At 34.9% G+C, this 26,069-nt stretch overlaps 1 protein-coding gene across 1 annotated transcript in view; it reads left to right on the top strand.

The window, feature by feature from the left end:
* Nucleotides 1-25,916, top strand: part of FSD1L (fibronectin type III and SPRY domain containing 1 like) — a 64,889-nt gene extending 38,973 nt beyond the window's left edge. Inside the window, exons 7-15 of the mRNA XM_080820155.1 lie at nt 4,675-4,884; nt 6,201-6,299; nt 9,161-9,290; nt 9,917-9,949; nt 13,187-13,287; nt 13,741-13,992; nt 17,032-17,120; nt 22,581-22,699; nt 24,487-25,916. Of these exons, the coding sequence (XP_080676281.1) occupies nt 4,675-4,884; nt 6,201-6,299; nt 9,161-9,290; nt 9,917-9,949; nt 13,187-13,287; nt 13,741-13,992; nt 17,032-17,120; nt 22,581-22,699; nt 24,487-24,577 (1,124 nt within the window). The 3' untranslated portion in view covers nt 24,578-25,916. The remainder of the gene's footprint in view (nt 1-4,674; nt 4,885-6,200; nt 6,300-9,160; nt 9,291-9,916; nt 9,950-13,186; nt 13,288-13,740; nt 13,993-17,031; nt 17,121-22,580; nt 22,700-24,486) is intronic.
* The last annotated feature ends 153 nt before the right edge of the window (nt 25,917-26,069 follow it).

Genomic DNA, 26,069 nt, shown 5'->3' on the forward strand with positions numbered 1-26,069 from the left:
TTAAAAAGAAAAGAAAAGAAAAGAGTACCTGGCACATACTTAACACTTAGTGCATATTAGCTGCTGTCATTAGTTACGGTTTTTGGCTCAGATAGACTTTTATTTCTAGTAATAATATGTTGGTATTGGTTTATTACCGTATTAGTATGAGGATATTCCAGTAGCCAAAACCGTTTGAAATTGAGTTCCAAATTATTTTCCACATGTGTGAGAGAGCCAACTAAGTACCTTTTGTCCGTATTCTCTTTATAGCTAACATGAAGTAACGGTGTTAGGTTGATCGCTAAAACAGTTTGGACACAGTGATTTGAGGGAATAGGTGCCTTTTTACTTATTTACAGTTGCTTTTTAGTTACAGATTCTAGTTAGAACTGGCTTTAATTTTTGGAGGTTAGCTGATTTTGAATAGAGAATGTTGATCAAATAAAGCCATTCTCTGAATATTTGGTCAGGGACTTTAAAATACGATTGTAAAGACAGGTTAGTAGTCATGAGACTGTAACGGAACTAATAAGCATAGTGTAAGTGAATTATTATTAATTATTACAGGTCAGAAGTTCTAGAGGAGTTTATAGAAGGAAAAGATGAGAGAAGGAACCATAGGTGTAGACCAGGGGAGGAAGGTATATTTGTCAGTGGGTATCTACCTGTAAATTGACCTTTCAGAATTACTATTATATTGTAATTCACATTACTTATAAATTCAGAAGGAGAGTCAGGTGTGGTGGATTGTGAATGTACACATGAGTAGTATTATTTTGATTTTAAAAAAAAAGCAATCTTCTCACCATTATTTTCTTTCTCTTGGGTTTTCTGTGATGGCTTAAGAGATCAAGGTCGTGTTAACTATATAGTCAAGTAGATTGCATGGACAGTTTGGATTTCCTCTTTTGGCAAACTGTTAAGACAGCCTAAAGCAATGAGGTACAATAAAATTCTTCTGTGGGTGAGTTTCGTCTGAAGGGAAAAAATATAGTAGGTTGTTAAAATTTATGAAAGATGAATTCATGTCACTAATTTTTTATTCTGCTATCGCATAAGAATTTCCCATAAGATGGAGTCAGATTAACTTAGAAAAACAAATACCTTCATCCTTTAATAATCCATTCCATAAACACCACAAAAATAAACTCTATACTGTATTATGTATAGTAACATGAGTTGTAGATTTACTTAGTCTGAAAAATGGAAGTGATGATGGATGATAATAACTACAGTCATCTTCTTCTACTCTAAGCTATTTTTTTTATACATTGAAACTTAAGAATTTATATCCTTCTCTCTGAGCTTCTATAACTCACCTCCCAACTATCACCACTTTCTTGGATTTTTTTTTTCCCCATTTTTACCTTAGTCACCACTTTTAGCCATTTGTGCTCTCCTGGGGATCATTATTCACAAGAAAGAAGGATCTACTTGCCAGTACATTCTTAAAGGAATGGCAGCTGAATTAAGATGTAGATAGTGGGGTGTTAGTTGGTCCTGCTTACAAAATTTTTTTTTTAAGATTTTACTTATTTATTTGAGAGAGAGAGATCACAAGTAGGCAGAGAGGCAGCTGGAGGAGGAGAAAGCAGGCTCCCTGCTGAGCAGAGAACCCAGTGTGGGGCTCCATCCCAGGACCCTGAGATCATGACCTGAGCCAAAGGCAGAGGCTTTAACCCACTGAGCCACCCAGGTGCCCCCTGTCCTGCTTACAAATTAAATGATTCTTGCTGTCAGCCTCTTGAAACTTTAAGTACAGGTTTTTGACTCAGCAAAATTATGAAATTGCTACAGGTCATAGGCCTTCACATTTCCTTACATGTAGGCATTGCAGAGTATATTCAATTCATAAATGCCTGTGGTTTATTGTCTTGGCAGTGAATAGTAGTGTGTATTGCTTATGTTTCAGGAATAGAGATTAGCATCTGTTATGTGTTATAGAGACAAGAACCCTACAGAACAGATGAATGAATTAATAGTAATGACAAATGATAAATACTTATTTGGTTGTCTTTTGTCTTCCTAATAAGGTATATCAGATTCTAAATATTTATTGTACAGTTACACACATATAAGAGTTGAACTTTGGAGACTGAAGTTGTCCCATTTTTCTCCCTTCCTCCTTTTCTTACTAGTTAGGCTTGAAGATGTAAAATTTACATCAAATTCTTTCCATCTTGGGTTTTTGTTTTTGTTTTTTAAGAGCCTGGTGGAGCCTGATGCTAGGCTATGGGGCTTGAACTCATGCCTCTGAGATCAAGACCAGGGCTGAGGTTAAGAGTCAGATGCTTAACTGACTGAGCCACCCAGGGGCCCTGAGGACTCATCTTGGTCTTGATTATTTTATCTCAGATGTAAAATACTTGGCTTACTTTGTTATTTGTTAAGTTCCACATTGCTTGTATTTTAACTTCTGCATATAATTCCTTTGTTGTCATAGTTTTTAAAAAATTAATACTTTGTGGGGTGCCTGGATTCTTGATTTCAGTTTAGGTCATGATTTCAGAGTCCCGAGATTGAGCCCTGCATTGGGCTCTGCACTGGGCATGGAGCCTGCTTGAGATTCTCTCTCTCCTTTTCTCTCTCTGCTCTTCCCCACTGCTTGTGCATGTGTACGCACACACAGGCATACACACACACACACACACACACTCTTTTTCTCGCTCTCTCAAAATAAATAAGTCTTAAAAAAATAATACTTTGTTTTTTAGAACAGGTTTAGGTTTATGGAAAATTGAGTAGATTATACAGAGACTTACCATGTATCCCCTTCCTCCCCCAAATATAGTTTACCCTATCATTAACATCTTGCATTAGTATGGTACCTTTGTTATAATTGATGAACCAATATTGATACATTAATTATTATTATTATTAACTATTAGTTCATAGTTTACATTAGGGTTCATTTTTTGTGTTATATGGTTCTTTGGGTTTTGACAAGTGTATAAGGTCACATATCCACCATGACATTATCATACAGAATAGTTTCACTGCTCTAAAATTCCCCTGTACTCTACCTGTACTTCCTTTGTATCCTGCAGCCTTGCTATAATAGCGTGTTAGTTCCAGGAATTTTTTTTCTTGATTCTTTGGGTTGTTTTTTTTTTTTAAAGATTTTATTTATTTATTTGACAGAGAGATCACAAGTAGGTGGAGAGGCAGGCAGAGAGAAAGAGAGGAGGAAGCAGGCTCTCCACTGAGCAGAGAGCCCGATATGGGGCTCAATCCCAGGACCCTGGGATCATGACCTGAGCCGAAGGCAGAGGCTTTAAACCCACTGAGCCACCCAGGCGCCCCAATTCTTTAGATTCTTTGCATTGACATTGATGCCATCAGTGAACAAAGAAAGTTTTATTTCTTCCTTCCTGATCTGTATACTTTTTACTTCCTTTTCTCATCTTAACCGCATTTAGCTAGGACTTCCAGTACAGCATTGAATAGGAGTGGTGAAAAGGGACTTGTCTTAGAAGAAAAGTATCTAGTTTCTCAACATTAAGTATGATGTTAACTGTAGGTTTTTTGCAAATGTTCTTTATCAAGTAAAGTTCTCCTCTATTCTAGTTTGCAGTTTTTGTCATGAGAAGGTGTTAATTTTATCAAATACTTTTTCTCTGTTGATAAGATCATATGATTTTTCTTCTAATATGATTGATACATTAATTGATTTAAAATGTTGAACCAGCCTTGTATGGTTGGAATAGTCTTTTAAAACTCTTTTTTTTAGTGACAGAATGCTTAAATACAGTATCTGCAGTTTCACACATTTTAGACCCATCTATATCATTGGAGGACCATGTTCTTCAATTACGTCTCTTGTTTTGCAAATGGAACATCTGTTGATGTTGAGGAGCTATGGAAAATCTCTTCTATGGAAGAGAAATTAATTGCTATTCATACATGTTAGTTATGGCTCATTTACCCTGGTTGATTTTAATGAACCATGGAACTCCTTGCAGAAACATCTGAAAATCCTAAAGTGTTTTTGGGGGGCTGGAGAACTCATTTTTGTTTAGTGATGAGAAATTACAATTCTTTTATAAATAAAATTTAAAAAATACATTGAAAATGTCTTAAATTACTTTAATCATTGGATTCAAAATTTTCTATTTTGTCATTAGTGATTTAATCAATATTCTACAGTGGTTTGAAGTAGGAGATTAAAAAGTATTTGTTGAGGAATAACAAGTTAATCTTGGTTTTGTTTTTTTTTTAAAGATTTTATTTATTTGACAGACACAGGTCATAAGTAGGCAGAGAGGTGTAGGCAGAGACAGAGAGAAGGGGAAGCAGGCTTCCTGCTGAACAGAGAGCCTGATGCGATGCTCAGTCTCAGGACCCCGGAATCATGACCTGAGCCGAAGTAGAGGCTTTAACCCACTGAGCCACCCAGGCGCCCCTAATCTTGATTCTTTATCTTTGGCATGTTTGAGTTGCTTTTTGCCAACTAAGATTTTAATAAACTTTGAGTAAGTCTATAAAAAACTTTGAAACATTAATTTTTTTGAAACAATTTTTAAATGGAACTTTGAAAAAATAGTTATTTTGCATTTATTATGCTAGCCTTTCTCTTAGACTCATTCAGTTGCACCATTCAAAAGCAACATGAAAAAAGCAGTTTGAACGACCAACATAAATATTGGATTAGTACTATAATAAATGAGAAATGGACCTTTTTTTTTTCTTCAGTTCCTAAAGCTCCAGAGATAGATCCAGTAGAGTGTTTGGTGGCTGACAATTCTGTAACAGTAGCTTGGAGAATGCCAGAAGAAGATAATAAGATTGATCATTTTATACTGGAACATCGGAAAACTAATTTTGATGGACTTCCACGTGTAAAGGATGAGCGATGCTGGGAAATAATTGATAATATTAAGGGTACTGAGTATACACTATCAGGTAAAAGGACTGCATTTTATGAATCTCATTCTCAGAAACTAAATGTAATTATGAAAAATATTTTGAGTTACTTTAAAAGATTAAGTTTCTTTAACCAACCTTACTTTCCCTGTAATTCATTATAAAAGTTAAGTTCCTCTTAAAATATCAGGCAGACTTTCATTTTAATTACTTCTGGATATTTGTAATCTGGTAAAACAATATATATAAAACAAACATGAAGGGGTGTTCTGGAAACCACATTTCAGAATAACATTTAATTTTAACCTTGGTTTTATAACAAAAAAGCTGTCAATTTTCTAGTTGTACATACTACTGTACATTTCAGTGGTACCATCAATACTATTGCTTTTATCTCTTTATGATTACCTTCACAGTACTACTGAAGAGCTGTGACTTGGTATTAGAAATTTGTGTTAGCCTTTTAAAAGTCTTTAAAAAGGTATTTACACACACACATACACACGGTATTTCCACATATAAGGGATTTTGGGTATTTGAAATGGCCAAATGTTTCCAGAGTTCTTCAACACTTGTTATGCATGAGCAGTAATATTACCATTATTGAGCACTTATTATTGGTCAGGAATTGGGCTGGAGTGTATTACACAATACATATCATTTAATCTTTACAATTATGAGGTTGGTTTTATCATTTCTATTTTGCAGTTACAAAAACTGCCTCTGTCAAGTTGTTGGCAGTCCCATAACTAGTAATTTTTGGACTGAAATTTTAAGGATTTTATTTTATTTTTTTTAAAGTAATCTCTGCATTCATCATGGGGCTCAAATTTACAATTCTGAGAACCAGAGTTGCATGCTCTACCAACTGAACCAGCCAGACGTGCCATGGATTGAGATTTTAAGCTAGACTTGACTAACTTCAGAGTCTACTATTAATTCCTGTGCTTTAGTTTCTCTTTAAATTCATTTTTCACATAAAAAGACAATGTTTCATAAAAATAAAAATTCTTTAGGGTGTCTTCTTTCCAGAAATATGTTGTTTTAAATTGTAACATTTCTCATTGAATAAAACATTACTTTTAACAAGGCTTGAGGGTACCTTTTTATCACTAGGTTTAAAAAAAATCCACATTGATAAACTGTCTATAATTTATTTCTTTTGAAGAAAGTTTAGATAAATCATGATTCCTCTTATCTGAGGTGTTAACGTTTTAACATAAACATTCACTGTCCTAGAGTAAAGAGATAATTCCAAGGAGGGAAAGTGTCTGTTTGAAGGTTCATACTCATACTTTTGGAGTAGATCCTTCTTTTTTATTTTTCATATCTGAAAACCATTTTCATCTTTTCAGGCTTGAAGTTTGATTCAAAGTATATGAATTTCAGAGTACGAGCTTGTAACAAAGCTGTAGCTGGAGAGTATTCTGATCCAGTGACTCTAGAGACCAAAGGTAAGATCATAGGTATTTATACAGCATAAAACAAAACTTAACATCTGAAGTTATTCAAGACTGTGACAGGAAGCATTTTATGTTGGTAGCATTTCCCCACTGCATGTGCACATACATACATACACTTGGAATTCCCAGCAGTAGGAATTTTAAGATGGGGAAATTAGGATTACAAAATTGGTTTTCATTAGTTCATCTTTTATGATGGTGTTCAGATGGGTAAAATAGCCCAAGATGATGGCATTATATTCGCTGGTGGATGTTAGTTTATAAATTGCAATCTAGTACAAATACATAGGCATCAAAGAGGTTTGCCCACAGATTTCTCAGGGAATGGATTATGGGGAAGTACCATTTCAGTTTAGTTCAAGTTCTCTGTTTTCTTCCTTCCTTCTTTCCTTCCAGAGAAGGTGGGGGAAGGCGTGGATGGAGAGGGAGAGAGAGAATCTTAATAAGCAGGCTCCACGTCCATTGTGGAGCCTGATGCAGCCTCAGTCTCATGGCCCCGAGATCATAATCTACCAAAATCAAGAGTCTGATCTTAACTGACTGAGTCACCCAGTCATCCACTCTGTTTTCTTAAACCTTATTCTAGAAATTAATATTTGTGTTTTTATTAATGTTTAAAAAGCACTCTCAGAGTTCTCCATTTGACCATTCTATCTGCATGCTGTGGTATTTAGTCAGTCTAGTCTCACTTGGCTTGGACATGGTATCTTTTCTTGCCACTCATGACTCTACCCTTCTCCATCATATTAAACATTAGGGAACAGCCTAAGGATTTTTTTCTTGCCTTTTTCTTTTTTTAAGCCTTAGGATTTTAACAAGCAGCTAAGAATTGATGGCACCTTAGAGTTATATTTATTTTTTCTTTCTCTCCAGAATGTAGATATCCTCACATGTATTACCTGATAGCTAATATAGAGGTTAATAAACCCTGTTTTTTTGTTTGTTTGTTTGTTTTGTTTTTTAGTAATTTCTATACCCAATATGGGACTCGAACTCACTACCCTGAGATCAAGAATGTTATGCTCTTCTGACCAACCAGCCAGGCATCCCAATCTTGTTTTCTTAAGGCAGTTCATTCTTGATATTGCAGAGTCTCAGATTTGCTTAACCCTAATTTTTTAATAACCTACTTATGAAGCAACTATTAAATGCTTATTTAGTAACATGCTTATTAAGGAATTTTTTTTGTTATTTGTATTGAAAAACCATATTCTTTCTGTAAGTTCATTTTTGTTTTCATGCAAATTTTGAAAAGTTAGTAACTTATTTAATACGGTATTTTCCAGAAGCAGTATGGTCAGTAGATTTGTATTTAGAAAGTTATTTTATAAATAAAGAGAATGAGCAATGGTCAGATGCATAGTTGAAATTAAAGTGCTCTTGGGATTCCTGAATGGCTTAGTCGATTAAGTGTCTGCCTTCAGCTCAGGCATGATCCCAGGATCCTGGGATCAAGTCCCATATTGAGCTCCTTGCTCAGCGGGTACCCCTCTTCTCCCTCTGCCTACCACTCCCTCTGCCTGTGTGCGTGCACGCACACTCTCTCTCTCTCTCTCTCTCTGACAAATAAATAAATCTTTTAATGAAAGGGCTCTTTACAGAATAGTGAAGGAAAAAATTTTTAATTTACTTGGTAAACTTTAGGCTCTGTATATGAATATCTTATTGTTTGATGATGCATACTTCGTAGATACATTGAAGCTTTGGCTAAATCGAGTAATATCTTTAAGTGAAATGGGGTTGTAAAAGAATATCAGTTCAATGTAATTACCAGAAATTCAAACTTTTGAAGAAAAATAGAAGCAGATTAGTTGGTAACTATGTAGTAGATGATACCTTGCTTAGGGCAGAGATTCTAGGAATTTCATTTGAGAACATGAGGAATTCTGCATTATTCAGCTTAATCAATACATTTTAATGATTTACTTTCAGTCTCCAAAGACAGAAGGTAATACCTTGTTACACTGATTTCCTAAACTAGCAGTTCTGAGAAAGCCTTCTGAGTAAATAGATAGTTCCCCAAAATACCAAGTAATTTGAAAAGCATACTTTTGCTTCACTTTTTTTGTTTATTTTTTAACTTATTTTTTAAAATTTGGCACTACATTACATTAGTTTCAAGTGTACAACATAATGATTCTACTTCTCCGTAGTTATGCTGTGCTCACTGTAAGCATTGCTACCGTCTGTGACCATATGATGCTATTCCAGTACCACTGACTATATGCCCTGTGTTTTTTATTTTATATTCATGTAAGTAGTGCTTTCCCCATGTCTTTGCCATCTAAGTCATCTCTGGTTCTGTCAGCTGGGCCAGTTTCCTTGCTTCTGCTCTCATACCCTGTTTCTCTGTGCTTTTTAATTCAAAACCACTGAGAGTTTAAATATGAAACTATTAAGTAGTAGAACCTCAGAGAAAATGTGTTTGAGCCAGGCTGTGTAATTTTTTACATCACTTTTTCCGGATCCTCAAGTGTACCAGCTCCTCTTCCTATTTAGTCATAGCAATCAACTGATAATCAACTGATATTCTAACAACAGAAAGTTGAGGTTATTATGTGCTGATGGAGTTTCCAGCAGAAGGAATAGCAGAAACATGAGAGGCCATTGAAGTACATTGTATTTGGTTGGAGTTACAGGATGTGTAGAGAACAGTAATGGGAAATAAAGAAGGAGTTACTAAATTATAATCTTATCTTTGGGGACTTTAAATGCTAGCATTAGCAATTTGAACTTTATTCTTTATCTACAGTGTTGAATAAATTAAGTAGGAAAATAATATGATGATAGTTGTACTTCAGAATATGAATATGTTCTATATTTTTTGAAAATTGAAATATTGTTTTGGACAGCACTAAACTTCAGTTTGGATAACTCATCATCCCATTTGAACCTGAGAGTTGAAGATACCTGTGTAGAGTGGGATCCTACTGGAGGAAAAGGTCAAGAAAATAAAATGAAAGGGAAGGAGAATAAGGGCAGGTAAGCCATTTCATTAGATCTGTTATGTGGACACATGTTTGTACATTGTTTTTTACTTGACAGTGGCTTATGAAATTCTTACTTTATACATTAATATGATTTGTGATAGGTTAATAACACCAAAGTGAGGAATATAATACTGTTAATCAATTGAATTTGTTTTAACATTTTCATTAATTTTTCTTTCCTAATCCTCTTTTTATACATTTTATTTCAGCATTCCATTTCTTTAAAGTTATATCTAGAGCAACTTGAACTGCTTAAGAGAGAAGTTCCTGAATTTTAGACTTATAGATCACGTGTCTTGCCTGAAGGTCTACATTAAATGACAACTTGTAACATGTACAGTCCCATTGTCTTGCCACTGCAGCAACCTTATGAACCAAAGAGAAAGTCTTGGGACCTTTTGTTGATGTCAGACTTACTTAGTCTCCAAAGTATGGGAGCCTCTTTCTTTTTTAACAGAGGAAAATTTTGCTCAAACTGAAATAAAGTAGTATCACTGTGAGTTAAAACAGTGAATCAAAAAAATTTTTCTCAGCAGGCTTTTGATCTAATTTTATTATAAGCTATTAAATTTAAGTTGTAAAGCAGTCTCTTAACAGTTGCCTATTTTTATCTAACAGTGTCCATGTTACTTCACTGAAGAAACATACAAGGTGATGATCTATGTCTGTCTGGTTCTAGGACTTAGTATATCTAGCTTGGCTGAATAACTTTAATTTTTCTTTTAACCAATAAGCAGAAGCCATTGCAGTGCTTTCGTAAGCTAAAATACTGCTCTCTGTAGATTGTCTGTATTGGTAGCTTATGTTTTGAATTTACAGCATTGTAGTATGCTGCATACTCTTTGGATTATATTGTATATGGTAACAAAACAGTGAGCTCTGCTTTAAAGTCTTTCTTGAGTTATTTTCCCTCATCTGATTTTTTTCTGCATTTACTTATACCTGGCATCTTTCTTGTGCTGTATTCAATATATCTAACATTACAGCTTTGTTTTTATTTGTATTTGACACAAGGCAGGTTTGAAGTATTCTGTAGTGTGTAGTAATCACGCAGTTTCAAAAGCATCAAGGATAAAAAATAAAGGCTATTACTGAAATTACTAGGACAGTGCTCAGAAGGATGAATCAATTCAAACTGCACAATTAATCAGGTGCTAATTTGAAGATACCACATATTTTTACCAGAAACCAGAATGTATTTCCTTTTCAAAATCACTTTCTTTTTTTCTAGTTTATCTGCTCATTATTAGTGAAAGTGATTTCAGGGTTAGCATATCATAAATTATAAAATGTTTCTGGATTTAATAGAGTATATGAAGTTTCATTTGTTCGCTTGGAGATTTTTAGATTGCTTATATTTAGCAGTTCAGATCATATTATTTCTCTTTCTCCTCTCCTTTTTAAGGGTATTTTATGTGTAGGGTGCTTCTGGAATGTTATGTACATTTATTCTTTCCATAAATATTTGTTCACTGTAAGGTGTTAGCTGGATGTGGTGACGTTATAGGGATAAACAGTGTTCCTGCCTTTAAGATATTTGCCCTAGCTTATGCATATGAAATACGTATCTATAAAAAAATAACAGTAATACGAGGTAGAGATTACATGGAATGGTAAGCATGATAAAGGATTTTAAGGAAGAAAGCATGATAAAGGATTTTAAGGAAGAAAGTCAGTCCTAAGCTGCCAGGTTTTAAGGTGGTCAGGACATTGAGCCAAATGGAAGGTAACAATCAAGGCTTTATTCACTTACCGATAGTGCAAGTAAGAGGCCTCAAAGGAAAGGCTGCTAGCTCTCCTCAGTGTTCCATTTTTCCCAACAGAATGGCAGTGGGTGAGGGTCAGGTAAATGAAAGCAGATTGCAAATGGTGGTTATCTGGAGGATCATTTCACTGCCAAGAAAGCCCCAAACAGAATGCTCTTCCTGTTGTTTTATGGACCTGAGACCAAGAAGAAGGGAGAAGAGGAAAGATTAGAAGCGGAAAAGTATTGGGATAGAGTGGAGAGAGTGTCCTCAGACTACATACCTCACCCCTGCCTCCTGGAAGGAGGTCTATACAGAGGCAGCTGAAAAGGTTTTGGGGGTGGGGGGAAGTATCTCTGAATAGAGGTGCTTAAGCTAGGAATACAGTTATGCATCTGAGCACTGGGTTGTGGTGGGGGTGGATTGCATCTCCCTTCAGAAGCTGTGGTAAACTAGCTATGTACCAAGTCTGGTATGGGAAAGGCAGCCCTTCTAGGCCTGTCACATAGGATTTTGGCCTGGAGCTGGATTCCTCAGAAGAATTATTTAGTCTGGTAATATCTGGAAAATCTTCATTAACAAAATTTATAAAATAATAAAAAAGTAGTATTTAGCTTGGTTCTCAAGAAAGTAGAAGAATGCATGCCATTTGGACTTGGATTGAGAGAGGGAGAAACAAGAGAAAAGGCACTGAAGCAGGTTGCCTGAGTTTAAGGAACACTTTAGCTGCTACATTTAGCAAAATAGTGCTGTCTGGGAGTGGTGAGAAGGCTTGGAAAGCAGATTGAGACCAAATCCAGAAGAACCTGAAATGCCAAGCTAAGTTGTTTGTAGGCAGTAAGGAAGTACTGGAAGATTTTAAAGTAGGCATGTCAGACTTGGGTTTATCTGGTAACAGTGAACAAGACGAATTGGGTGGCAAAGAGATCATTTCAGAAACTAGTAAAACAGGGCGCCTGGGTGGCTCAGTGGGTTAAAGCCTCTGCCTTTGGCTCAGGTCATGATCCCAGGGTCCTGGGATCGAGCCCCACATCCAGCTCTCTGCTCAGCAGGGAGCCTGCTTCCTCCTCCTCTCTCTCTCTGCCTACTTGATATCTCTATCTGTCAAATAAATAAATAAAGTCTTTAAAAAAAAAAAGAAGAAACTAGTAAAACTATTTAGAGTCCAGGTAAACAAAGAGTCTTAATTTACACAGTAAAGCTTCAAAGGTATTGTTCTAGAGGAGAGGTGGGAGGATCATGTTTGACCTAGGACAGCAATAGCTGTCATACTGCTTTCAAAAATGTTCTTAGGGTTGGAAGTCTAGAATGCTGCAGTGGAAGAGTCCTCCTTATTTAACTTTTTTTGAAATTTAAACTGCCACTCTTAATAGTTACGTTTGTTTGTCTTTTCTCCATGCTTTTCCCTTTATTTCTTTACTACTGGTAAGTTACAATGTTTTTCTTTAATGCGGTGATTCAGTATAATTGAAATGTTATTTTTTAGGCATCTTTGGGTTTTGATTTATTTTGCGTTTTTCAGATTTAGTGAAAGGCCTAATACTGTCCTGTTTATCATATCATATAATTTTATGTAAGGGGAGATCAGATTGAATCTTGTCCATTTTAGTAGGAGAAATGCTTTATAACATTTTATATAATCCTGTGCATGGATTTGGGCATTTGCTATTTCTTCTTCTTAAGTAGAAAAGATTCACAACAAAAATACCTGCTGCTTATGAAAAGGTTATTTAGTTTTCATTATAATCGTATTTTTGCCATTTCAAAATTTAAATTTAACTGCAAGAAATGTAAGCTCTATAATCCATTACCTTTCTTGAGTTCTTTTCTTCCATTCGGTTCTTTTGTTTTCCTTTCTATCTTGTCGCATTTTGGCATTGTTTCTTATACCAACTGTGCGTTCTTTATATGAGCTTTGTTCAGTCTGCATGATATAAGTGTTCAGCCCGCTTTGTGTTGATGACTTCTTACATGTCAATGTTTATAATTGACAACTCTGATAATAATTCAGATAAAAGTAAAATGGTGTTATTTGTGCAACATAATTAAACATCTTTTCAAAGTTTTATTTCATGATTTATAATTTTAGTTTGTGAAACATTTATAATATAGAATATTTGTTTTTTTTTTCCTGTTTATATAGAAGTGGCACACCATCCCCCAAACGGACATCCATAGGCTCCAGGCCACCAGCAGTAAGAGGCAGCAGAGATCGTTTTACTGGGGAATCATATACAGTGCTGGGTAGGATAAACATCGTCTTCATTATGTCAGTTAATATTAAAAACGTCACGGTCACACTCATGGGCTTTCCACTCACTTAGAGCTGGAGTGGCCTGTGTACTGGATGAATATTTGCAAAAGTTTTTCCCTCTTGAAACCTGATTACTTTTGGCAGGTTTCAGGTTGTCTAATCATTGATTGCTTCCTTTTACATAGTACTTTACATATATGCATATCTTTTGAGGAGATAGTAAGGAAGAAAAGTTCTAAAGCCTTTTATAAATCAGAAAAATTAGTAGTAAATATACAAGTAAAGTTATAGCAGGTACTCTGCATTTAGTGTCTGTGTGTTAATATGGTTATTTTTCTGAATCGGATTTTTTGTGCCATTTTGTGGGATGAGAGATAGGTAAAAATCTGTGTGACTCATAAGGAAGAAGTTAGAGCCAAATTTACCTTTCTGATCTTTTGCAGGAGACACTGCTATTGAAAGTGGACAACATTATTGGGAGGTCAAGGCCCAGAAGGATTGTAAATCCTACAGTGTGGGAGTAGCATACAAGACTTTGGGGAAATTTGACCAATTAGGAAAGACAAACAGTAGTTGGTGTATCCATGTCAACAACTGGCTACAGAACACATTTGCAGCAAAGCATAACAATAAAGTCAAAGCCTTGGATGTTACTGTTCCTGAGAGAATAGGTGTGTTTTGTGACTTTGATGGGGGTAAGTTTACTGATTTTCTCATAAGTCATTTTGTCATAGTTGCTTATATTCTAGTACTTTTCATTGGCAATCGTCCATATACAGTTTTCATTATTATGGTGGTCAGGGTGTTTTGATCTACTAGGATTTGATCACAAACATAGTTTCAGCTCTAGAATTGACTGGAAGGGATGTGTGATGTTTGCCTAAAGCCTTATAAATAGCACTCATCTATATATATGCTTAGTAAGTCTGAAAGAATGATTTCCTTAATTTAGTCTTAAGCATTAAAATTTTTTCTGTCCATTTTAATTCCTACCTGGCCTATTTTATTACCTGTAAAGAATGGTGGAGTCCGATTTTTCAAGTTGGAATGGACTTTAGAAATTGTCCAGTCCACCTGCTATACGGTATAAAATCCTCACAGTTATTTCATCAACTATATCTCATGTAGTTGTCACTCCTATACTTGAAGAACTTTCTAATGTGAAGCTTATTGTCTTAGAAGATGGCTTATTTCACCATTGGATAGTACTCAATAGTAGAAGGTTTTTTGCAAATTGACTCTGTTTCCTTATAACTTCTGAGACTACTGTCCTTAAATTTTGTCATCTGAAGAAACACAGAATTATGTTCCCTAATTCACATCTATATGATAATATTTATTTGTTTAAAAACTATTAACATTACTTCTTTTGGTCTTTTTCCAGACTGTACATTCTCTCTACCATCAGCCATTTTTCTTACAGCTTAATTTTTCCAAATCTTTATAACCTGCTGTGGTTATAGACTATGTCAACATATTTCTTAAAGTTCTCAAAGTAGGTCATGCGACTTCTGACCATCATAGGACATGCGATTTGGCAACACAGTTTCTAGTAATATGACTTAATGACTAGCTTTTTGAACTAGGTATTTGATAAGTATCTTTTCTACTGTCATCTATCTATATCTATATCTGTCTATCTGTCTACATATATATATATATATTTTTTTTTTTGAGAAAGAGATAATAAAGAACATGAGCAGAGCAGAAGAAGAGGAAGAGAGACTCTTAAGCAGGCTCCATATTCCAAATGGAGCCTGACACAGGGCTCAATCTCATGACCCTGAGATCATGACCTGAGCTGAATTCAAGAGTCAGACGCTTAACTGACTGAGCCTCCCCGGCGCTCCTGTAAAAATTTTGAAGATGAAATTGTCAAACTAGGAGCAAAAGTAATTCCCTAAATGCTTTTCTCCAAGTTGACACTTTAAGCTAATAAAACGCAATTTTACTGTTTTAAGTAACATCATGTCCAAATAATTTGCTGAACCTTCTACCTAGTTACTCAAAAGAGAAAAGTTAACTTTGGCTTGATTTAGTTTTGGTGATGACATGTTAGTTTTGCAGCATTCTTTTTATAATTTCCCTGGGGATACGTGTTATTATTGACACATTTTTTTTTTTATTTTCCAACTCTCAAAATAGCTTTTGCATATCTTCTTCTCTTTTCTCATACTTTGTGGTTCCTCAGAGATACTAGTGAGAAGTGTAATTGCTAGCCTAGAGCGTAGGGTACAGGAAGGAGTTGTAATGTAGGATGGAATCTGATTCTGAGAGCCTTGAATAATAAGAGGCTTGTCTTTTTTATAGTAGTCGAGGGAAGGGGGTTTTTGTGCATTTTAGAAAACTATAGTCATATGATGATAACCTAATTTTAGAAATATTGGAGAGTAAGAGGTTAAATATGGAAGAGATTTCAAACATAGGGTAAGACTTTTCAGGAGTCAGTCTTTAAGCAGTGCAGGCAGGACCATGTTTATCTTCTTAGCTATTACATCCTTATTGCCTGGCAAGTGCATTGACATGGTAAGCCATTAATAAATGTTTGTTGAGTGATTAGTAGTAACAAGGGCCTGAGTAGAAGGGAATCAGGAGCAATGGATTTGATGGTTCTGACAAGGAGACTTCATAGGACTCAGTAGCTAAATATGGATTGGAGGGCGAACAAAGAAGAGTTGAAGATGACTGAGATTCCAGCCAGTGTGGTCAAGGGGATGGTATGTCATCTGCAGCATAGGGAACATAGTCCTGGGGAAAGATGAGATGCTAGCAGGACAACCATGTGGCATGGCTGGCTAATACTTAGAAATTCAATGTTAGAAGTCAGAAGAGAAGTAGAGCTAAAGCTAAATGTTAGACACAGCATCACAGAGTGGCTACTGAAGAATGATTAAATGTTACTGCTCTGCTTTTTACTAACTTTGTGACCATACATAGGTTGCTTAATGTTTTGAGGTACAGTATATAAAGAACCCAGTGCTTTAATGGTAGACATAAATATTAGTTTCTCTTCTCTGGTGGCAGCTGAGTCATTAAGGAAATATTGTAGAGAGAAAACAGAACCTGGACAAGCATCTACATTCAGAATAGGAGAAGAGGAGACAGAAGATATCCTCAGGGTTAGAGATACCATGGGGCAAGAATTTCAAGAAGCAGTAACAGATGTAAGGAGGCCATCAGGTTGGACAGCTAGGTGGTCAGAAAGTTATTTTAGTTGCATGGTCATGTTGAAAGACAGACTGTGAGGGTATTTTAAAAATTAACAAAGCAGAAGCAGTGATAATCATGATTTCAGAGACTGAAATGAGTATGGCTTCAAATGTTTGGAAGACAGAGTTTAATAGAATAAGCCTTAAATTATAATAGGATTTGGGTATAGAGGCTGGTTAGAGTAAAAATGAGGAAGAAATAGCCTGGTTTTAACTGAGTTAAGGAAACCATTTGTTAAATAATGATAAAACAAAGAGTTTATAGTTGAATAAGTAGAATAGTGCCAGATTATAGAAGCATTATGGAGATCCTGAAAATCAGGAAAGAAAACTAGATTTGGGCTTTCTCTTAAGCATGTATACTACTGATTTTCAAGTGAGAATTTCTGAGTCTAGTCGTTATAGTTTGTAATTTTAAAAAAGTTCCAAAATACATATTATTACTTGCACTCATGATGATATGTCAGATTTAATTACATGTTTCGTATAATAAATTAGGTGTGGTTTTTTTTTTTTCCCTTTTAGGTCAACTTTCTTTCTATGATGCAAGCTCAAAACAGTTGTTGTATTCCTTTAAGACGAAATTTACTCAGCCAGTACTACCTGGCTTCATGGTTAGTACCTAATTTTTATTTTATTTGGTTCAGCAACTTTAAGGAAAACAATCTTTGCTATGTATTTGGGGAAGCTAAACATCTTTTCTTTTTTTTTTTTTTTTCATATTCTTCCCTCTTTCCCTAATCTACCTCTCCCAAATCTGTGGTTGTGTCTTTTTGGTATTTTTATTGAAGTAAATATTATTCCATAAAAGTATGTGAATTATAAGAATGCAGTTTGATGACTCTTTATAGGACTGCACACATTTTTGTAACCACTGTCTAGATCAAGAAATGGAACATTACCGGAACCCCATAAGTCTCCTTGTGCCTATTTCTAGTGCCTACTGGTCAGCCAGCAAAGTGGTGTTAGTATCTTAAGTTTTAATACCATAAATTCATTTTGCCTCCTTTTCAACTTTGTATATTGAATCCTGTGATATCTTTTTGGTTCAACATTATGTTTGTGAGATTTATCCGTGTTTTCTGTGGTGTGGTATTCATTCTTATAGTTTCCCATTGTATTAATATGTACAGTTATCCATTATATGACTGTTTCATCATTTATATATCCGTTGGGTTCTTGAGTGGTTTCCCTGTGGGGGCATTAACAAATAGAATAGCTATGAATATTCTTATTCATGTTTTTTGGTAAATGTATGTATATATTTCCATCAGAGTATATAACTAAGATTGGAGTTGCTAGATGATATGGTATGTAATCAACTCTCGTAGGGTTTTTCAAAGTTGTTGGTTATACTAATTTATTGCTAGTAGTATATTAGAGTTTGATTCTTCCACATCTTTATCAACATCTGGTAGTATCTTTTTTAAGTTTTAGTCCTTCTAGGGGGGTATGATATATTGAATTGTGGTTTTTCATTTGCACTTCCTTGATGACTAGTGCTGTTAAAAGCATTTTTTTAATGTTTATTGACTATTTAGGTATACTCTTGTAAAATCGTTGCTCAAGTCTTTTGCCTGTATTTCTATTGAGTCCTCTTCCTATTTCTTACTGACTGATCTGGAGTTTTTTAAATGCCCTGAGTCTTTTGCCAGATATATGTATTGTAAATTTCTTTTTCACTCTGGCTTTCCTTTTCCCTGTCTTATTGGTGTCTTTTGATGAACAAGAGTTGTTAATTTTTTTTTTTTAAGAGTTGTTAATTTTAATGTTGCTCAATTTATCAATTTAAGAATTTATGGTTAGCCTTTCTGTGTTCTATTTAAGAAATCTTTTTTCAGGCTGCCTGGGTGTCTCAGTTGGTTAAGCAACCGCCTTTGTCTTGGGTGGAGTCCCGCATTGGGCTCCCAGCTCCCAGGAGGGAGTCTGGTTCTCCCTTGGCCCCTCCCTCTTCGCCTGCTCACTCTCTGGTGCGTGTGTGCTCTCCCTCAAACAAATAAAATCTTAAAAAAAAAAAAAAAAGCTTTTTTCACCCACAAAGTTAGGAAAATATTCTTGTTTTCTTCTAAAAGCTTTTCCTTGTACCTTTTTTTTTTTTTTTTTGATGATGGAAATATTTCTTTTTTTTTCTTTTATTTTGTACCTTTAGATGTAGACTGCATTTGCAACACAGGTACAATGTAGAATTGCTATGTTTGGTATGAAGTTGGGGTCAACTTATGTGTAAGGAATTCTTAAATTCCTTGTGGGTATCCGCTTGTTCCAGGACCATTTACTGAGACAATGAATCACCCTTTTCTGCTGCAGTGCAGTGTCATCTTTGTAAAATACTAGATGACAGTCCACATGTGGTAGGCAGACACACATATATTCAGGACCACTCAATTTCAGGTTGATTTGTGCAAGGAAAAGTCATGGTTCTCCATACAAAATGAAACTTGGTTTGAATTTTTTTTTTTTTTTAAAGATTTTATTTATTTATTTGACAGACAGATCACAAGTAGGCAGAGAGGCAGGCAGAGAGAGAAGGGAGGAAGCAGGCTCCCCGCTGAGCAGAGAGCCCGATGCGGGGCTCGATCCCAGGACGCCGGGATCATGACCTGAGCCGAAGGCAGCGGCTTTAACCCACTGAGCCACCCAGGCACCCCTGAATTTGTTTTTTTATTAAGCAGATGTTACTGCTTCTTCCAACTCCTTTATCCTCTCTGTAAGTTTGGGTTACTGTGGGGAGTTGTGCAATATAGTCGAGAGCCTCATTATTCTGGCTAGACCTTTCCTTAATTTGGGGGGCTACTTCTAGAACGGTATATTTCCATTGTAGAGTTGGTGGAATGGCTTTTTTTTTTTTTTTTAATTTATTTATTTACTTGACAGAGAGATCACAAGTAGGCAGAGAGCCAGGCAGAGAGAGAGGGGGAGAAGCAGGCTCCCCGCTGAGCGGAGAGCCTGATGCGGGGCTCGATCCCAGGACCCTGAGATCATGACCTGAGCCGAAGGCAGAGGCTTAACCCACTGAGCCACCCAGGCGCCCCTGGTGGAATGTTTTATATGTGTCTTCTTCCATCATTACCCTGACTGTGGCTTCTCAACTATGAGAAGAAAGTATTCAGGGTATATGTGGGTTTAAATATAATACTTTTAAATCTCACAATTCATAGTGATAATTCACTTTGGATACCCTGAAATCTTAAATTTATAATAACCAAGACTCTTGGTTTTTTCATTAAAAGGTAAAAGTGATCAGTGAATAAAGTTATTCATAGAAAAATACTTAGAGAAAGGTTTTATTATTAGTACTTTGCCACAAACCTCTGCTGTATTATGTGTTTTGGGCTGTTTTTCCAAGTAGGCCAATCAGGAACAAATTTTTTTTTTTACCACATGAATCTCAAAGTAATTTTTTCCCCCACATCTAAAAGGGTCGATTTCGTGTTTGAGTCTTTTTCAAATAGGCATATATTGTGAGTTTATTGCTTTTTATTCTAAATGATTAAGCCATAATTACATTAGTAAGTGTTGTAAGATGCTTGAGGAAATGTATTTTCAAACTGGTAGGAATAATTTTTTTCCTTCATTGAAGACTTTATTAACTAGGTAACTTTAATTTTTTGTGTACAAGATTAATTCCCTTTTTAAAAGTAAGCTTATTGAGGATAATCTATAGGAGTATATAGTTCTTTGGGATTTGACAAATGCATACAGTTGTGTGACACCACTGTAATCAAGACATTGAACATTTCTATCACCCTAGAAAAATCATCTTCCTTTGTAGTGGACCTCTCAGATCATAACCAGCCCTGGCAATCACTAACCAGGTGTTAGTCTCCATAGTTTTGCCTTTTCCAGAATATTACAGAAAAGGGATTTTATGGTACGTAGACTTTTGATTCTGTAGCATAACGCATTTGAAATTCACCGATGTTGTGTTTATCAGTAGTCCCTTCTTTTTATTGCTGATGAGTGTCTGTTTTATTACTGACTGTGTATGTATCAAATCTTATTCATCTACTTACCAGTTGAAGGACTTTTGGATTCTTTCCAGTTTTTAGCAATTTTGAATAAAGGCACTACTGTAAACATTCGCAAATGCGTTTTTGTGTGAATATTTGTTTTCATGTCTCTTGGGTAAATACCTATGAGTGAGGATATAGATCACTTGAAAGTGCATGTTTAACTTTAAAAGAAACTACCAAAATGTTTTCCAGACTGCATGACTTTTGCATTCCTACTAGCAATATATGAAAGTTCCCCATATTCTTGCCATTATTCGATATTGTCAGATTTTTTGTTGTTCAGCAATATTAATAGGCATGTAATGGTATTTCATTGTGGTTTTAACTTGTATTTTCCTAAGGATAAATGATGTTGAGCATTTTTTCATGTGCACATTTGCCATTTGTATAATTTCTTTTGTGAAGTATCTATAGTTTGTTTTTTTATTGGGTTACTTGCTTTCTCATTAATAAGTTTTAAGATTTCTTTATGTATGATGGATATGAATCCCTTATCAAATAACTGTTTTACAAATATTTTCTCCCAGTTTGTGGCTTTTCTCATTTTCTGAGCGTTTTGAAGAGAAAATTTTCATTTAATGAAGTTCTATTTATCCATCTTTCTTTTATAGATCATGCTTTGCCTAACTCAAGTTTACAAAGATATTTTCTTTTGCATTCTTCCTAAAATTTTATAGTTTTAGGTTTTACATTTAGATCTGTGATCCACTTTGAGTTATTTTTTGTATATGGTACCAGGTGTGGTTTGAGATCTATTTTTTTGCATATGGATTCTGAGTGTTCCAGTGCCACTGAAAAAGACTTACTGAAAAAGGCTAACCTTTCTTTATTGATTTGCCCTTTCCACCTTTGTGCTAGATGTTTTGAGTAAATAGGTTTGGAAATCACTTAAATAATTTCCAAAGAAGTTATATAGTAGGTTTTATAATCACAGACCTGCTTTTGTGTTTGGGGAGTTATCATTACTGAACCTGCTAGTTTTAAAAAATTGGAATGTTAATCATACAGTTATAAAATTCACAGGTTAATACATTCTTTGGTACTGTAATCACTTAGGAAATACTAAACACTTTAGGACACGATTGAAAGTTGGAATATTTCAAGAGTTTCTAGAATATTTCAAGAGTTTCTAGAAGGTCCCTTGTCTCAAGCTATATCTGCTACAAACCAGCATTAAGGATAATTTAACTGATCGATTCTTTCTATTTTAATTCTTTTGAGTCTGTTTCAAATCAGTTATTATTCACCTTACTGAATGGTACCTACTCTGTTTACAAGTAGAGCACTTTCATCTTTCATAAACTTACATTTATGGCAATTAATAGACTGACAATATGGTTTATCTGGATATTGCCATTTGCACTTTTCTCAGAAGTCTTTAAAGAATTATGAAAGAGTTCTTACTGTTAACGAGTGAGGGAAGAAAATAATGGGTTTTCCTCCGTTAACACAGGAGTGTTAGATTCCTATAGTCTAAGGCCACACTTCATTATCACAATTTAAAGGAAATTGGCTCTTTGTGCACTTCTCTTGATTGTGAAGGTTAGCAACAGTAATAATAGCCAATGTCTTTTGCCTGTTAACCCTAAAAATTTCATCTGAAAATTTCTGCAGCCCTTAGTTCCTTCTATTGTGTGCAGCTCCAGTGGGTTCTGCTACCACAAAGACTTCCTCTGGCCTCGGTGGTTTTTTAATTTTTTTAAGATTTTATTTATTTATTTGACAGAGATATCACAAGTAGGCAAAGAGAGAGGGGGAAGCATATTCTCAGTCAAGCAGAGAGCCCGATGCTGGGGTTCAGTCCCAGGACCCTGAGATCGTGACCTGAGTAGAAGGAAGAGGCTTAACCCACTGAGCCACCCATGCGCCCTGGCCTCAGTGGTTCTAAAAGACTCTTGAGTTAGCCTTTCCACTTCCCCTCAGTTCGAATATGAAGGTTATCAATTTGGAATTTGTTGATGTTCACATATGTGGCATTTTGCTTTTCAAAGGGAACTTTAAGGGTCACCTAAGTTCTAATGATTTGAAATCTGACTGAAGCTTTGTTTTGTCTTTTCTTAGGTTTGGTGTGGTGGACTTTCTTTGAATACTGGGATGCAGGTTCCAAGTGCTGTGAGAACACTTCAGAAAACTGAAAATGGAATGACTGGTTCAGCTAGCAGCCTAAACAATGTTACTCAGTAATGCTTACTCAGAATATGTTTACCCCCCTTCTGATTGGGTGGCCTTTTCTGTGCAGTTGCTAATCACAGAAATTTATGAGTGGTGGAAATCAGGTTTGCTACGCTCTGCTTTAAGGCCTGGAATGTGTTACCATGAAGCATCTAATGCAAAGTACTCACAGGAGCCTGCTGTGCAGTATCTTCAAGCAAGCAGACACCAAGCAAGAAACTGATGCTTTGAAGAGTAAATGGGAAGAAAGGCAGTATTTTAAATAATTATATAGAAACTCATTTTTGTGTTTCTTGGATTACTTTGGCTCTTCTAATATGTTTAGTTACATACGGTAGCCCGAGGACCTGAGAGGAAAGCATTTAAAGCTTGTCGTCTTTCCTCTACACTTTTTCTTTATCTCATCACCACCTATTACTACATTCTTACACCGAAGCTTTAACAAAAATACAGTCTTAAAAGGTTTTCTAAAAATTGGAATAATTGGTTTTGGATACTAGAAAGGTTTTCTTACAATGGTTTATTTTTCTCCTTTTGTAAGTTAGTTGAGTTTTGCTAAATTACCCTCTTTTGTTTACTGACTTGATTGTATATCATTTTCTCTTTTCCAAATACCGTGATATTTCTCTTATGGTTAAAACTCAAAATAGAGTGGATAGGAAGAGTTTCTAGACATAGTAGCTTAAAATCACTGATACTTTAGTTTTTTACCTGCTGCACTAACAGTGGCAAAGGGGGATATGCTTCATATGTTGCCTTGTTTAGTTAGACTTCTTTTCATTCCATCATTTTGGATGATGGATAAGATTTTTAAAAGCTTTCTATTTTCTGATTTTGTTGTCTAGTTTAATACTACCTTTAATAGTTATTTTGGTAAAATTCCCACTTGAATTTGGTAGTAATTGATAATTATACTGATTTTTAATATTTCAAGTAGGAATGAAATTTTGTTAAAGTTACATATGAAGTCGAAAAACCTACACCATTTACGTTTTATCTCAGAAGGATAGGTTATAGAGGGAGGTGCCTGAAACTATACCGAAGTCATTTATGTCTCCTTTTTAATAAGATTTGGAATGGTTTAAGCAAGTGTTTTGAAAAATTCCTAGTATCTCTGACTTATTTGCCATGTAAATTTTTCAACTATAACTATTCAGAGGTTATTTTTCTTTTAATCCTTTTGCAGCATTCATTTATTTTCTAAAGGGGTATAATTCTTCCAAAAATCATCATAGAAGAATCTTTCCCAAACTTAGGGAAAGTGTCTTAAACAATGAGTAAAACCCATGCATGGTTATTGGGCAGAACATACCTATTTTTTAAAAAATTGGTTAAAATTTGTAATACAAGTTCTTTGAGCCAAACTGAAAGTTGTGATTACAGTATTTAAGGATCCCTTGAGCATTCTCCTGTTGACTTTCTTTCCTTCATTCTCATTTTAAGTGTATTGTGTTAAGACAACCTTCTCCCAAAAAGTGACTGTTGCTGCTTATAGCTGAGTTACCTTTTACAGAAAGGCCTGTGGAAAAGGGATAGCTCATTCTCTCTTAAAGTTTACTGTTTACTGATAGGATGTTTTGTTCATTGGTAAAACAAACCTAAATGAGAAATTTTATTTGAACTTGATATTCTTTTTTCAGAAGATATTTATATCTGTCCACCATTGTCTCATGACATATTGGTAGTTTTAAAGAGAGTTTTAAAGGTAGTTTTGTAAGGCATTTGAGAGAAATATGTCAATAGATACCCTTTTGATTCTCCAAACAAGTAGAATTTTAGTTTTTGTTCTTCCTAGAGATTTTGAAAAAATTTTTGGGTGTTCTGTTCCCTACAGTAGGATTATTCAAGGACTTAAGGAAACAGGAAGTTATAATTCTCTTTCATAGAGTCAAATCTGAAAGCAGTAATTTAGTGGTAGAGCTGCTTTAATGTGAACAGTGTTACACATGTATATTTTAGCAAAAATAACACAGAAAAAGCCAGAAGTTCTTGTATAAAATTTTTTACTGTTATGTAATTGTCTTCTCTTTAATTCAGTGCCTTCTTCCTCTAAGTGTGCTCTTGTTCCATGCCCCATGCAGTGTCAACTGATCTTTGAGCCAGAGACCATTATGTTATTATACTGGTGAGGGCCTTCTATTGCAGGGATGAGGAGAAGAGGAGATAATAATCAGGGGCTGGAGGAGTGCATATGAGTCTTTAATGTGCTCATGCCATCATTTGAAACCCTTCATATAAACTTTTCTAATGCTCATTTGGAAAATTCATTTGAAGTAGTAACAATTATTACTTCAAAATAAGAATCTGAGGTATTCCTCTTACTGTGCTTCTTAAAGGTCTCTAGATATAAAGAACAAAACATGGAGGGTTTTAAGTTTGTATGTGTTAAGTTAAACTGGAAGAGTTTGCCACCCTCATTTTCAAACTAGAAAATAATCAACAATAGTGCCTATTTAAATAGTCTCACATTAAGGTAACTATTAACTTGGGGATAATATATAACATTCTCATTGTTATTTGAATTAAAAAATGTTGAGCCTTTTTGCTCAATTTAATGCATTATGGGAAGAGAGTATACCCTTTCAGACATTCTTTGTTAGTTTACTTATTACTATTTGTTTTGGCCAGTCAAACATGATTGCTTTCTGTAAAAGAAATGCATGAGAGGTTGACAGTAATGGATGTATCACAGGTATAAAAAAGTTGTCATATAAAAACATGCATTTAGTATCTCTTTTAGCAGTTGAATCCCAAATCAGTCTTAGTAAACTGAATAAAGAAATGAAGGAATTGCCTTAAGCACTTTAGAAAAGTTTTTTTTTTAGAATTCATTTTGACTCTTTGGGCTTACCATGTCACATATGTCTTTAACTTTTGGTAAATATGTATATATCAAACATTTGATAACTGAGAGCACATAGAAATTTAATATACAGTGATTCTTTGAAGGTTTCAGGTGTAGATAAACAAAATGAAGGTATTGGAGGTGTGCCTGTCTGTACATGGGTTTTATTGATGGCATCTGGTAATGTCGACAAACCGTTAACTGCCACTATACAGCTAGACTTGGCCTACTTTGTTCTGCAAACAGTAATTTTTCCCTGTATTATCTTTTAAAGAAACATATGGCTTGGTTTTATTTGCTCATTTATTAAAGTATGAACAGTATCATGTATAATTGGAATTTTTTGTGACTAATCCTTGGTGGTACAAATAAAGTAAATAATTTGTAATGAAAGAGTTTAATAAGGCTAACATACTCCATTTCATGACTACCTATTCTTCTAAAATTAGAGTTATTTATTTTTGTTTCTTTTGAAAACATGGAAGAAGATTGGAAAAGGATATACACGGAAAATGATTATTTCAAAGAGTATT

Source organism: Martes martes (genome assembly GCF_963455335.1).
Source record: "Martes martes genome assembly, chromosome: 12".
Classification (NCBI taxonomy): domain Eukaryota; kingdom Metazoa; phylum Chordata; class Mammalia; order Carnivora; family Mustelidae; genus Martes; species Martes martes.